Genomic DNA, 14,767 nt, shown 5'->3' on the forward strand with positions numbered 1-14,767 from the left:
ATATATATATACACACACATAAGATATTTACATACCCTCTATATGTATATTATCTGTATAAAAGTTATTAATACTAATTAAATATAAAATAAGAATATTATTGTGTGTTATTTTTTTGGTGGTGGAGGGGCTGGGGTTGGGGGGGGGGGGTGCCCTTTTTTCAGTTTCAGCACATGCCCCTCAAAAGGTCTGTGCACGGCTCTGGTGCCACCGGCATTTCAGCTGCCAAATCGCCCGCTCTACAAGTGCGAGAATGGGCATCATTGTATCTGCGCTCTTGGTCAGTTTGTGGGTTGTTGAGGGGGGTTAACAGCCACGTCTTTAATGGATAACCGCGGTCTCCTGATATGCAGTTAAATAATTACGCTCAATAAAATAAAATAAAGTAAAACTTAGCTGTTTCCGATTCACGTATCCAAATTGTTCTTCAGATGGCGCCTTTTTAGCAATGTCCGTGCAGTCGATCGCTTGCGCTTACATTAGGAAAACCGGTGATCGCTGCAAATTGCGCTTTGTTTGGCTGGTCAACTGCATGGTATGGAAATCTTATATACCTGCTAGACATGCGGATGATCCCGTCCCATACAGCTGGCATTGCACGGCTCAAAGACGACTGGCTTAACCCCGAGCGATCTGCCAGTTCCCTTTGGAAAGAACAATTTGCCAGGAAACCAAGCGTTATCAGCACCTTTAAGGGAACGGGTAATGCGTGGCTCCTCGCTGTCTCCAAATTTGGACCCAACTCAGGAAAGAGCTCCAAGAGGATAGCTCTTGGAAATCTGAAACGGCTTATAAGCCAGTCATCATCGTGGGCCAGAAAATCACTGTGATCCCTAAACGTTCCCTTCGGATTCGGCCATTGATGTATAAGGACAACATTGCCATAGACCAAGGGTTGTATACATTTGCAAATGCTTTTATATGTTCTAAATCACATAATTGGTAGAAAAATATTGTCTCAATTAACCCATTTTATCAATTATAAATTAATAGCAATGTTTTTCACATGTGTTGGTGCGATACTTTGTAGTGTGCAATTTAAAATAATTGCCTCTAGGAGTCGCCAAGGGAAATAAAACAAACACACGCACAAAAAATACACGTACGCCAGACATGGAGTTGGCGTGGATCAACGCACATTCTCACGTTAATTTCATCGTTAGTAAATCCAAACGTGAGCGTGAAATCTGGCGTACGCAAAGTTTTTGTGCGTACGCAGCGTTGATACATGAGGCCCCAGGAGATTTTGGAGCACTTCATGCTTCCATTTGTTGAAAAGCTTTATGGAGATGAAGATTTCATTTTTCAGCACGACCTGGCACCTGCTCACAGTGCCAAAACCACTGGTAAATGGTTTACTGACCATGGTATTACTGTGCTCAATTGGCCTGCCAACTCTCCTGACCTGAACCCCATAGAGAATCTGTGGGATATTGTGAAGAGAAAGTTGAGAGACGCAAGACCCAACACTCTGGATGAGCTTAAGGCCGCTATCGAAGCATCCTGGGCCTCCATAACACCTCAGCAGTGCCACAGGCTGATTGCCTCCATGTCACGCCGCATTGAAGCAGTCATTTCTGCAAAAGGATTCCCGACCAAGTATTGAGTGCATAACTGAACATAATTATTTGAAGGTTGACTTTTTTTGTATTAAAAACACTTTTCTTTTATTGGTCGGATGAAATATGCTAATTTTTTGAGATAGGAATTTTGGGTTTTCATGAGCTGTATGACAAAATCATCAATATTAAAACAATAAAAGGCTAGAACTACTTTCAAATGTGTGTAATGAATCTAAAATATATGAAAGTCTAATGTTTATCAGTACATTACAGAAAATAATGAACTTTATCACAATATGCTAATTTTTTGAAAAGGACCTGTACAAGAAAAGATGAGTCACTACTTCTGTTACACTGTGACTTTAATATCAAGAGACAACTATAATAAAGCCATTTATATGTTGATTTCCTCAAAAAATGAGGATCTGCAGGCAGGGAAAGTATTCTGAAAACCTGTTTGATAAGAGTCATTCATTTTCTCTAATTTGGCCATCCTATCACTGCAGAATAGACACACTTTAGCTTTAATATCCATGTAAACTACATGAACTTTGATAAAAGGTTCTTTGCTTTATTTGAGTGGACAGAACAAAAGGAAGAGACATTCTCTCTCTCTCTCCTTCTCAGCATGTCTGTCTGGTGTCACCCGTTGCCACGGTAACCAGAGAGCACAGCCCAGTTCATGAAGAGAGAGCTGAGAGCCTGATAGATTAAAAATCAATACAGCTACTAATGTGTGTGTATGTATGTGTGCCGTTTACTTCAGGTATAGATTTATGAGCTGTTTCTACTTAAACCTATTAAATCAGCCACAATCTTTTTAAGTGCACACATATGTACGTCCCAGAACTGGAGGGCAAGACAGAGAGAGTTATGTTTGCCTTAGTTACATGCTGTTAAATTGGGGTTGACAGACTGCAGTGAAGAAGGAAAGGTTAAGGTTTATGAGCTGAGACAAGGTGCTGCTAATCAATACAGCTGACGGTAATGACACTGACCTTTCAGAATCCTGATCAGAATTAAACCTTAATTAGAAATATAAAGAAACAAACCTGATTTAGAATGAAATAACAAATAATTTCAGTGTATTTAAGTGGGTGTTTTGAAGAGAGAGCGCAGACACAATAAAGGGACATAATATACTGTCAAAGTTCTATATCACTTTTGTATGGTTTAGATCATTTACAAGTATTTATGCATTTGTGTTTGTCTTAAGTGTCTGTCTGATCATATAGTTTATGATGCTTATCTAACATGCTTATCTTATAGGGGACATTTCATAAAATGCTGACTTTTTTCATGTTTAAGTGCTATAGTCGGGTCCACAGTGCATCTACCTACCCAGAAAATGTGAAAAAGGACAACAGTCCATTGTGTTTGGTTAATATTACGTTCCTTAATCTGCATGTTTCCGCCCACTGCGCTGTCATTTAGTTTTTGCAAATGTCAACAGTGTACCAGTTCTAACGCCATGGCGAAAATTCGTACAAATTATGCTAACTGTTCTGTCTTTGTCTGCACAGACAAGCACAGAAGACTATTTAAAGTCTCAGCCTTAAAGGAGACAAGAGAGAAGTGGATTTATTTATTTACTGTTTATTACGCTACTGCCACACCAATCTAATATAAACATGCAATTTCTTTCCCAGCTGTTTACCTTCACAGACATAACATGTTTTTGTAACTCCTGTGTGCTTTTAACATAAACGTGTGTATTTGACAGTTTAAGCGCAATACGACATGAAAGAGAAATTAGTTTAGCACTCACATGCTGCGTGACAGCCGCATTCTGTGCACATGCTGCGGATGTGTTCGTTCAGAAAACCTCAGTTTAAACTAATATTATTTAAAACACGTGATTTCAGCACAATAGACATGATAAACTAAACGACAAATGTTTTTGGCAGAGTATCTGAGGTACTAGCTATAAAAGCACAGCCATGTTCTATAAAAGGGCTGGGGAGCAGCAGCTCATTTGCATTTAAAGAGACATGTCTGAAAAAATGTCTCTGCTTCCACTCAAAATAGCCATTTTCAAAATGATATAATAAATGATCTGTGGGGTATTTTGAGCTGAAACCTCACATACACATCCTGGGGACACCTGAGACTTATATTAAATATTATAAAAAGGACCATTAACAGGTCTCATTTAAATAACTTTTGAGGGCCATTTCTAACGTTCAAACAAAGCTACTGAAGACCTGAAATATAGTACAAGTCTATTACTCACTATTTTTATTAATCTAATTAAGCTTTGACAGTAACTATCATATATGACTAAAATACACCCAGCTAACTAGGAACATACTTAGAATTCTGGCAAAGGAACAAAGTTTCTAGCAAAAAAAAAATGGAATATTTGTTCAAAGTTCTAGTTATTAATGTTCTCTTTGATAATCTGATCTTTAATAATGTTAAGGAAAAAGAGAACTTATTTTGCTATATGAGAGCACACGCTGTCTGAGAGGTGTGTGCAGTTGAAGTGCTTATAGAGCGTGGGAGTACTGAACTGAGTTATTTTTGCCACTTTATAGGCCTTGAACAGTTAAATACACACATTTTATGTGTCAAAATGCCCATCTTTGTAAGTATCCTCGTAAACACAGTAATTTAGGTCTGAAGTGAAAATTACAGCTGAAAAAGAAAACAAACGTGTAACAGTATATTGGATCAGGGCAGCTCTTAAAGTGATAGCAGTCTAATATTCCCGCTGTCTTTCTTATTTTAATTTTTTAAAGAAGACCTATTATGCCCCTTTTTACAAGATGTAATATTAGTCTCAGGTGTCCCTGGAATGTGTCTGTGAAGTGTCAGCTCAAAATATCATTTTGTAAATGCCTATTTTGAGTGGAAGCAGAAACATGCCATTTTCGTGCATGACTCTTTAAATGCAAATGAGTTGTGCCTTTACAGCTCGTACCTCAGATATTCTGCTAAAAAACATCTGTTTGGTTTTGATTATCATGTCTATTGCGCTGAAATCATGCATTTTAAACCATATTCATTTAAACTTGTGATATGGGGTTTTCTGAGCACACAAATCCGAAGCATGCGCACAGAAAGCGGCTGTCACACGGCATGTGAGTACTAAACCAAGTTCTCTTTCCTGTCTTATTGCACTTAAACTGTCAAATACACACAAGTTTATGTTAAAAACACACAATTTACAAAAACAATCGGTTATGTCTATGAAGGTAAACAGCTAGAAAAGGAAATTGCATGTTTATTTATATTAGATCTGTGTGGCAGCAGCATAATATACAGTAAATAAATAAATCCACTGCTCTCTTGTCTCGTCTGAGGCTGGGAAACATTATACCCAGAATTAAAATTATACCCAGAAGGGAACTAAAACTAACAAAATATCCTAAAACCTTCTTTTCAAGTCATCCTCATTTGTAAAAAGATTTTTAAAATAAAAAAATGCAGAAAGTTTTCAGTTAAGGTAAGGGTTAAGGTTAGGTTAACATATTTAACTATCTGTATATAAAAACAACAGAAGTATATGTAATGTACCCTATGTAAATGTGTGTGTGTTTGGTTGTGAGTCTGTGATGATTGTAAGTTTAAATGCTGAAAAGAGGAGATGAGGAGGTCTTCATGCTCCATTTTCTCCACCCACACACTCACACACGCACAGAACCACACAGCCGCTCCATCTCTCTCCCCTCAGCGCATGGATATTCCAGCAAATCTGTTTGATGTTTGAAGCTGCTTTGCATGATTCAGACGAAAGCTGAAAAAGCGCATGGGAGAGAGAGAGACTATAAGCATCAGTGACCTACATTCACACCTATAGAAAAACAGAAGCACAACAGAATGCAGGGGTCCTAAGATGCATGCTTAAACTTGAATTAAAAACACAGCCCACATGGAGAGAAACATAATGGTTAAAGACATCTGTCTGTGCATACAAACCAAAAGTGTGTGAATGGCTCCTGAGTTTACCTCAGAAAAACTGATGACCAATTGGATTGCTGGGGACTGCAGGTCAGTGATAGGCTTATGTTCAGTGATATAAAAATAAAGCAAACAATATATGGATTTTTTTATGTGCCTCAATGTGAAATGAATTAGAAATAGCTCTTACATACATGACGACACACAGAAAGACCATCTCAGGAGGGGGTGGGTGAAACGCCTTGGAGCGCTGTAGCTCAGAGTTGCATTAAACTCTTATAGCTAACTTCTCAAATTTAGGTCACAGTCTATATTTGTGCCTCAGAGTTCTTAAATCCTATAACAAACCTGTGAACGCTTTAGGTGAACTTGCACACACACATACACACATGCACACTGAAGCACTGAAGCAGAAGAGTAACCTCAGCGTGAATTGTAGGAAGGAAATACTCACTGACCAATGCTCCGGAGGGCACACACACAAATACACACCCACCAAAAAAATAACCCACATACAGGTTTTTTTTCAGCTGATACAGAGAAAAAAAACACAACAAAACACCTGATTTACTGATATACTGACAAAATATACAAAAGCATTCACTTAAATTCTAATTCAACCTGAAAGGACAAGGCCAACATTATAAGTGACCTTTTTCACATCCTCAAATTCAACCTGAAAGGACAAGGCTGGCAATGCAATCTTCTATGACGGAATCAAACTCTAATAAACACAATATAGACCTGCTAGCATTACTACATTACAAAAGCATTTTAAAGTCATGAGAAGGTTATTAAAACACTGTTACCTTGTTCTCTTAAAAGAATAGTTCACCCAAAAATGTCAATTTGCTCAGATTGTATGAACCCTAATCAAAATGTGGATGAATTTGTTTCTTCATTAGAACATATTTGGAGAAATTTTGCATTATATGACTTGCTCACTAATGAATCCACTGCAGTGAATGGGTGCCGTCAGAATGAGCTGATAAAAATATTACAAAAATCCACAAGTAATCCACACAACTCTAGTGCATTAATAAACATCTTGGGAAGCAAGATTAAAAACTCTGTTATTAATAAACAAATTCATCATGAAGATGTTTTTAACTTCAAACTGTTGCTCCTGGCTAAAATATGAGCCCGCTATCCATAATATTGATTTCTCCAGTGAAAAGTCGCCTTGTCTAAAACAGGAGAGAAATATGCACAGATTAAGAACTGTTTATAAGAGAAAACAGCCAAAATATGTTGTAAATTTTGATGTGAAAGGACAACAGGGGATAGACTTTTTCCCTGGAGAAAGCGTTACTATTGATTATTGACTGATATTTTGGCCAGGATTTTTGGATTTGCTTCTTATAAACAGCTTTTCACTTTACACAATTTTAACTGACAGCCTGGAGGCGTTGTGGATTATTGTGATGTATTCATCAGCTGTTTCACTGCAGAGGATCTACTGGTAATGCTACATTTCTACAAATCTGTTTTAATGAAGAAACAAACTCATCTACTCATCAATTTGGATGGCTTGAGGATGAATATATTTTCAGCAACTTTTCATTTTTTTCTTTTATGCCAAAATAGTTGAAATAGTTGTATCTCGGCCAAATATTGTCTTATCAAACCATACATTTAGCTAGCTTTCAGATGATAAAATTGACCCTTATGACTGGTTTTGTGGTCCAGGGTCACATTTGAGTATATTTTCAGCAAGCTTTCATTTTTGGTAAACAATTTCTTTAATAAGACAGGGGTTTGTTGTTTATGCAACATTTTTAATATATTTTTTTGTTCATAATGTTGCAGAAACGCAGGTTACATCTGATTGAATTTTCAATTCACATATACAATCCACACAAGCATGCATGCTTGCGTGCATAGTGTAGCATGCATTTTGTCCCAGTAACTCGGTCAGAACCACTGCAGGAATGGGGTCACACCCATACTTAACTAAATTATTAACCAATTCAGAAACGAGAGCGAGAGATGTCGGTTTGCATCCAACCTTGTACTATACCATGCCTTAAAATATACATTAAAAATTCAGCATTTTCCAACAGGGTTGCCATTTCAATACAAATCCCCCACACACGCAAAACAATTTTTCTACCGCTTTAGAACAAGACTTTAGGATTAGCTCTGAGCCAATACAAAAGGTTTAAAGACCTCCAGAAGGCCGTATGGAAGATGGTGGGGTTTCCTGGAGAGGCTGCCTGAGACAAAGCAGAAGGCTGGATCTGTATTGATTTATGGAGGAGGGTTTGAACTACTGCAGAGAATGCTACTGAATATTCCCATGTCAGCACAAGCTCTCTGGTGTTCAGGGCATGAATCATCAAGGTTACCAACACACAGGAAATTTTGGGGAAATGGAGACTTAGATAAAACCTAAAGCAGATTTTTAATGTATTTTTGGAACCCGTCTTGGATTCAGTAAAGCTGTGAAGTCTGAATTATTTTAAGGATTCTGTTGATTCAAATGCCCATTTCAAATAATTGGTGAAAAATATTACTTATTCATTTGAATCAACACCCAAAAGTTGATAAAAGATAATATTTTGTTGATAAAAGAAATATTTTGTTTATTGCTGCTTATTACTGTTTTTTAATAATTTACACTAAAGGTGTATGTTCTGCAAGTCATCATTTATTCACCCTCTCCTTCAAGTCTTAAAAACCAACATGAAAATGTAAGGCAATGAAATCGAGGATCTTGATTTTGCCTGAATAAAGCTACGATGTGATATTCTTGCCATATTGCCCAACCACCAAGCACACACATGAATAAACATATGAAGAGTTCAGATGCAAAAGCCTCTAAGAGCCGTCTAAAAATGTGCATTTCTATCAGGCTCCTATGTTTAGGTTCAGTAATATTACTGTAATAGCAATGCATAGGTCCATCTCTATGCAATTAAGGTGAAATAACTGAACATAAATATCAGGAGCCTAATAAAAATGCTCATTTTAGATGAAAATTTCAGATGGCACTTTGCATCTGAACTTTTCATATATGCACCACACATATGCAAACACAAATGTTTGTAGTCAAAAACACAAATGCAAACAGGATGTATGCATCTGTACAGATAACCCTTCCCTGCTGTGCAGACTCCCTTTCTGAGCTGAATCCAGGCCAGCACAGCTGTTATTATTAGCCTGACATCACAGCTTTGCCAGCTCCAACAACCCACAGCCATTACAAACTACTTACCTTGATCAGCACTCTGTGTGTTTGTGTGTGTGTGTGTGTGTGTGTGTGTGTGTGTGTGTGTGTGTGTGTGTTTGTGAGGGAGTTTAACTGCTAATACAACCATTTGATTACAATTAAATCTAGAAACAGAGGCAGTTCTGCTCACTGAATTGTACAGAAATGTAATTAGACACCCAAAGGTTGGCGCACAGACTCCATAACACTGACAAAACTATTTAAATGTCTCTGAGGTGTATTTTACATGAGACAATATAATCTATATTTTCAATTTGAGTTTTCAGAATAGTTTCCATGTACAGGGAATAATAAAAGGAAAGACGAGTGGGACATTTATGAAGGAAATATAATAAGGCTCTCATATCAGCCATGAGAATGGCAATGAAACTATTAAGCAAGTACCTTTTGGGTGTTTGCAAACTTTTGAGAGCAATTTGCATTAATTATGGCATATTTACTCAAACTAAGATAACCCTTAAAGCATGCTGAACTGAGACCATCTGAAAACATGGCCACTGCTTTTAGCCCCTGATGCTATTCATGGCAGGTGAACTTTATTTTCACTATTTCAGTGTGTAAATTTTGACAATCTCTATAAATCACCCCACATGACTATACTGCATGTATCCAGATAAAGCTGAAAATATACAGTTGAGGTCAAAAGTTTACATACACCTTGCAGATCCTATAAAATTTTAATTATTTTACCAAAATAAGAGGGGTCATACAAAAATGAATGTTATTTTTTATTTAGTACTGACCTGAATGAGATATTTCACATAAAGGATGTTTACATATAGTCCACAAGAGAAAATAATAGTTACATTTATAAAAAAAAAAATGACCCCGTTCAAAAGTTTACATACACTTGATTCTTAATACTGTGTTATTACCTGAATGATCCACAGCTGTGTTTTTTTGTGATAGTTATTTATGAGTCCCTTGTTAACAGTTAAACTGCCCACTGTTCTTCAGAAAAATCCTTTAGGTCTGACAAATTTGTTGGTTTTTCAGCATTTCTGTGAATTTGAACCCTTTCCAACAATGACTATGATTTTGAGATCCATCTTTTCACACTGAGGACAACTGAGTAACTCATATGCAACTATTACAGAAAGTTCAAACACTCTAGAAGGAAACACAATGCAAACTTTTTAAATTTAAAGATCAGGGAACATTTAACTAATTTTGTCTTCTGGGAAAGATGCAAGTATCTTCTGTAGCTTCTAAAGGACAGTACTAAATTAAAAATAAAATATGATATTTAGGCAAAATAAGAAAAATGTACACATCTTCATTCTGTTCAAAAGTTTAAACCCCCCGGTCTTAATGTATTGTTTTTCCTTCTGGAGCATCAGTTCACGAGTTCACACTTACATATAATAAACTGGGAATGGGTTATGCGTATTTGGCGAGCTGTCCGATTGAAGGGCTCCGAGCTCGGAATTTTGGCCCGAACTCAGAAAACCCCCTGGTTAGGACAGAAAATGGTTGTAAGTGTGGAGAAGGGGTGGTGGAGGGATGCTAGAAAACTGTCAAAGAACAGAGGGAAGGCTGTGGTATAAATACTATCTGTTAATTAGGTTGATTACTGATTGCGTTCCCCCTGTTCATCCAGGTTAATTATCTGAACGTGCTCCTCCCGAACTTTGTTAATAAAACATCATTAAGTGTTTGAACCTTCTGTAATAGTTGCATATGAGTCACTCACTTGTGTGAAAAGATGGATCTCAGAAGCATACAATCATTTTTGGAAAGGGTTCAAATACACAAAAATGCTGAAAACCCAAAGAATTTGTGGGACCTGAAGATTCATCTGAAGATCAGCAGGTAGTTAAACTGTTCAGGACAAACAAGGGACTCATAAACACCTCTCACTAAACAAAAAACACAGTATTAAGAATCAAGCGTATGTAAACTTTTGAATGGGGTTATTTTTATAAATTCAATTATTATTTTCTCTTGTAGACTGTATGTAAACCTCTTTTGTGTGAAATACCTTATTCAGGTCATTATTCAGGTCCAGCCACATAAAAATAATGACCATTTTGCAGATTCTGTAAGGTGTATGTAAACTTTTGACCTCAACTGTATATCCGACTTTATATAAAGAATTGTGATAAATCACATTTTTGCTTATTCTAACACACTGAAATTCTCTGAAAGATCAAACATCTTTCTAATTTAAAAACATGACTTGGCATGTTGTTATTGCTAAAAAAGGAAATGCGAAAGCAACACTATTTCCCTATAATGGCTTACTGATATTTTTTCAGTGTCTATATGACACTGTCCGGTTATACCGGCTGGTTATAAGCACTGGCTGGTCTGATACAATTTTCTCCAGCTGTATCACCTTTGAAAGGACACCCTTTTACCATGACAGCATATATTAGGGGACATCTCTGCACTTCCACTCTGACTCTCTTTCGATCATGTATTTTTTTTCTATAATTATTTCTCTGCATGTATCACATTGCACCAGAAAAGGCCAAAAGCTCATGTGGAATGGTGGAGTGCATTAGGGACGGTTATATGATATAGTCTCTTTCACGTGGAAGGTTATGGTGGATGAATGCATTGATTTAGCCTCAGATGTGCAGATGGCAGACATACACACACAAACATGCATATGCACACACACACCTCCTCAGCCCTGTTATGATGACATTCAGAGCACAATACCAACCCAGCGTAATCTCTGACTCACACAACACCCATTCAGCCATAAAGGGCAACATCTGTGTGTTTACATGTGTGTGTGTTTATGACAGATTGCTGAGTCTTACCTCCCCATAGTCGGTGGTGAGCACCAGGGTTCCATCTACGCAGGAGTTCACTGTAGATGGAACCAGCTGATCTTTATGATTCACCCACACTCGAGAACCCTGCAAAACACACACACAAAGCAGTCAGACACAAATCAGCACAATCCCAGATTATACGTCTCTAAGAGCCACAGAACAATAAAACACACCAATAAAACACAAAATCTTCACGTAGTCGATTTACTGTTGCAATGTATGACTTTTAGGGTGACCGATGGGTGGCTTTTCTTTTGCAAACACTCACAGAAGCCCACACACAGAAGTCTGATTCAATCATAAAAAGTTTTATTTCTTGTTTTGGCCTTTTATTATTCCAAAGCAGTGAAGTGAAGGCCAAACTGAAACCCTCAGAACACATTACAAAACAGAATATACAAAGAAAAAAAAAAACAAGCACAGTTTTCCCAAAGAAACAAGTGGGTCGTTGTTACAGTAGCACGTTTTTTCCCCCTTTTTAAAACACTGAATTATTTAAAAAATCAAAGACCTAAAAATGAAAGAGACCTATTCGTTCTGTTCAAAAGTTTTTACCCCCTGGCTCTTATTGCATTGTATTTCCTTCTGGAGAATCAGTGAGCATTTGAACCTTCTGTGATAGTTGCATATGAGTCCCTCAGTTGTCCTCAGTGTGAAAAGATGGATCTCAAAATCCTACAGTGATTGTTGGAAAGCTTTCAAATACACAAAAATGCTGAAAAACCAAAGAATTTGTGGGACCTGAAGGATTTTTCTGAAGAACAGCCGGCAGCTTAACTGTTTAGGACAAACAACGGACTCATGAACCACTATCACTAAACCAAAAAAAATAAAAATACACACAGCTGTGGATCATTCAGGTAACAACACAGTATTAAGAATCAAGCGTATGTAAACTTTTGAACAGGGTCATTTTTATAAGTTAAATTATTATTTTCTCTTGTAGACTTATGATTTGTCTTTTATGTGAAATATCTTACTCAGGTCAGTGCTAAATAAAAAATAACATGCATTTTGTATGATCCCTCTTATTTTGGTAAAATTAACATTTTGCAGATTCTGCAAAGTGTATGTAAACGTTTGACCTCAACTGTATATTCTTATTGTAAAAATTATTTCTTGAAGTTGTAAATAAATAAAGTCTTTTCTACTTAAAAATGTCATGCTTAATTCAATATGTTACTTGTCATTTCTATGTAATTATTTGTTAAATGTACTTGCAATTTTTGAGTGAAAATTGTTTAAAGTAAATCCTACATTATTTTTTTCAGCGTACACATATTCTGACATTAAGATTTTCAATTAAGCTCAAAAATACAAAGGGCTGAAACTTAAAACACATACTGTAACGAAAGGAATGTTTAAAACCTTACAAAAATTATACTCCAGAGATCATCTCACCATCAGACTGGACAAGGCACATGTTTAACAGCATGACCCAACAACATTTTCACACAGTCTAACAGTATTACACTATCATTTACAAAAATAGAAAAAATACAAATGAAGTATGAAAGGTTTTCAGACTAAGCTAATATATCATGGGAGGTTTGTGCTTTAATGAAATTCTCCACATTATAATTCATAAATGCAATAACACAGCATAGTGAGCAATGATGTCATTTCGGATGTGTCCTCCTGCTCTTCTCCAGAGTAAAGTGCTGTTCCATGTGAGTGCCTGACTGAATTATGGCCAGCTGTATGAAGTTAACTACTAATAATTGGGAAACGGATCGATAAGCCCTTAGCTTCAAAAAGGAAACTCAATACACAATCACTAGCCCCAACAAAAAAATCACGTTATGACTTCCAAAGCATTAAATGTCCCAGAAGAAACAGAAGAAACCTTTTAGATTTCCAGTATCCAGTATTTGTAACAAAATGCCCTATTACTCACAGTATATGAGGTGAACTGTCACAATGGTAGCTTACCTGAATTCACAAATATTATTCTACTGTATTTAAAGAGGATTTTGAAATGAAAGTGTTTGAAACCACTGCTAGACAAGCATGTCATTAAATTTTGAGTCATTGGACATACATAAACTCACTCCTGCCCACAAACAAACAGAGAATAATGTGTGAATCCACCCCAAACCACAAACTACACTATGAGTGTGGGTTTCCCAGACATGGACATTCGCTATACTGATTCCGAAACGGATGACCTCCTCTACGACACATGCATTTCTGGACAATAAATAGGCAGACAGACACGCAGACCAAAAGACAGACTGATAAACAGATAGAAGCTATTTTTTTGTCAACAGATGGTTGACTATGATGGCCATCCCACTTCCAGTCAGAGGAACTGTAGTGGTGAAGACAAAAGACAGGCTGCTCTGCCCCTGGGTAAAGGAACCAAGCCAGGCAGAAAAACACTTACAACAGACAGCTGAGCAACACACACTTACACATTTAATTTTCATTTGAAAACAGTCAAAAAACTTCCCTGCTCTTCTAAAAATCTAAATTGAAACAAAAATGGGCTATTCAGAAATCAATCACAACCAACACTAATATTAAAGCATATTCACAGAGGCTACTATAGCTTCCTTGACATATAGAGGGTACAGTATGAAAACAGCAATTGGCCTTATTATTTTCTTTCATTTTTTAAACCTTTTTTTGGAGGAAAACCGAAGGGAGCCCTTAAAGGGATAGTATCCCAAAAAGGAAAATTCTGTTAATTACTCATCTTCATGTTGTTCCAAAAACATAAGACCTTTGTTCATCTTCGGAAAACAAATTAACCCTTGTTCAACCTTATGGACATTTTTGTCCTTTTCAGTTTTTTTTTTTTTTTTTTGGCCTGTGTAAATGCCAACTGCATAAACTTTTACACAGGTGTGTATTTTTATTGGAATTGTATTATTTTACCCTCATTTCCTTTAATAAATCTATTTAACAATAGATACAAAAATAGTTCCTCTCAGGACCTTAAGGACAAAAATTTCCGGAATTTTTAATCCCAGGGCCATTTAATCCCAGGGCCATTTAAATATAAAATGATGCAATATTTGTTAATAGGCTTTCATTCTGTTGGCATGGCTTTAAAGGGGTCATCGGATGCAAAACTCACTTTAACATGTTGTTTGAACATTAATGTGTGTTGGCAGTTTGTGCACACAACCACCCTACACTGATAAAAATAAACCCAGCTGTATTTTTTTTAATCTTTAAAAGTAATATCCCCTTTTTAAAATCAGGTCATTCTCAGCTTCTTGTCGGTGTGACGACACACCAACAGAGGCCGCTCCCACGATAGTTGATTGACATGAGCG

General features: G+C 36.7%; 1 protein-coding gene across 1 annotated transcript in view; it reads right to left on the reverse strand.

The window, feature by feature from the left end:
- Positions 1-14,316, reverse strand: part of myo10l1 (myosin X, like 1) — a 65,649-nt gene extending 51,333 nt beyond the window's left edge. Inside the window, exons 1-2 of the mRNA XM_073852335.1 lie at positions 14,296-14,316; positions 11,469-11,567 (exon numbers count right to left, since the gene is read on the reverse strand). Coding sequence (XP_073708436.1) covers positions 11,469-11,567; positions 14,296-14,316 — 120 coding nt within the window. The remainder of the gene's footprint in view (positions 1-11,468; positions 11,568-14,295) is intronic.
- Between the last annotated feature and the right edge of the window lie 451 nt (positions 14,317-14,767).

Source organism: Garra rufa, chromosome 12 (genome assembly GCF_049309525.1).
Source record: "Garra rufa chromosome 12, GarRuf1.0, whole genome shotgun sequence".
In the NCBI taxonomy this organism is placed as follows: Eukaryota; Metazoa; Chordata; class Actinopteri; order Cypriniformes; family Cyprinidae; genus Garra; species Garra rufa.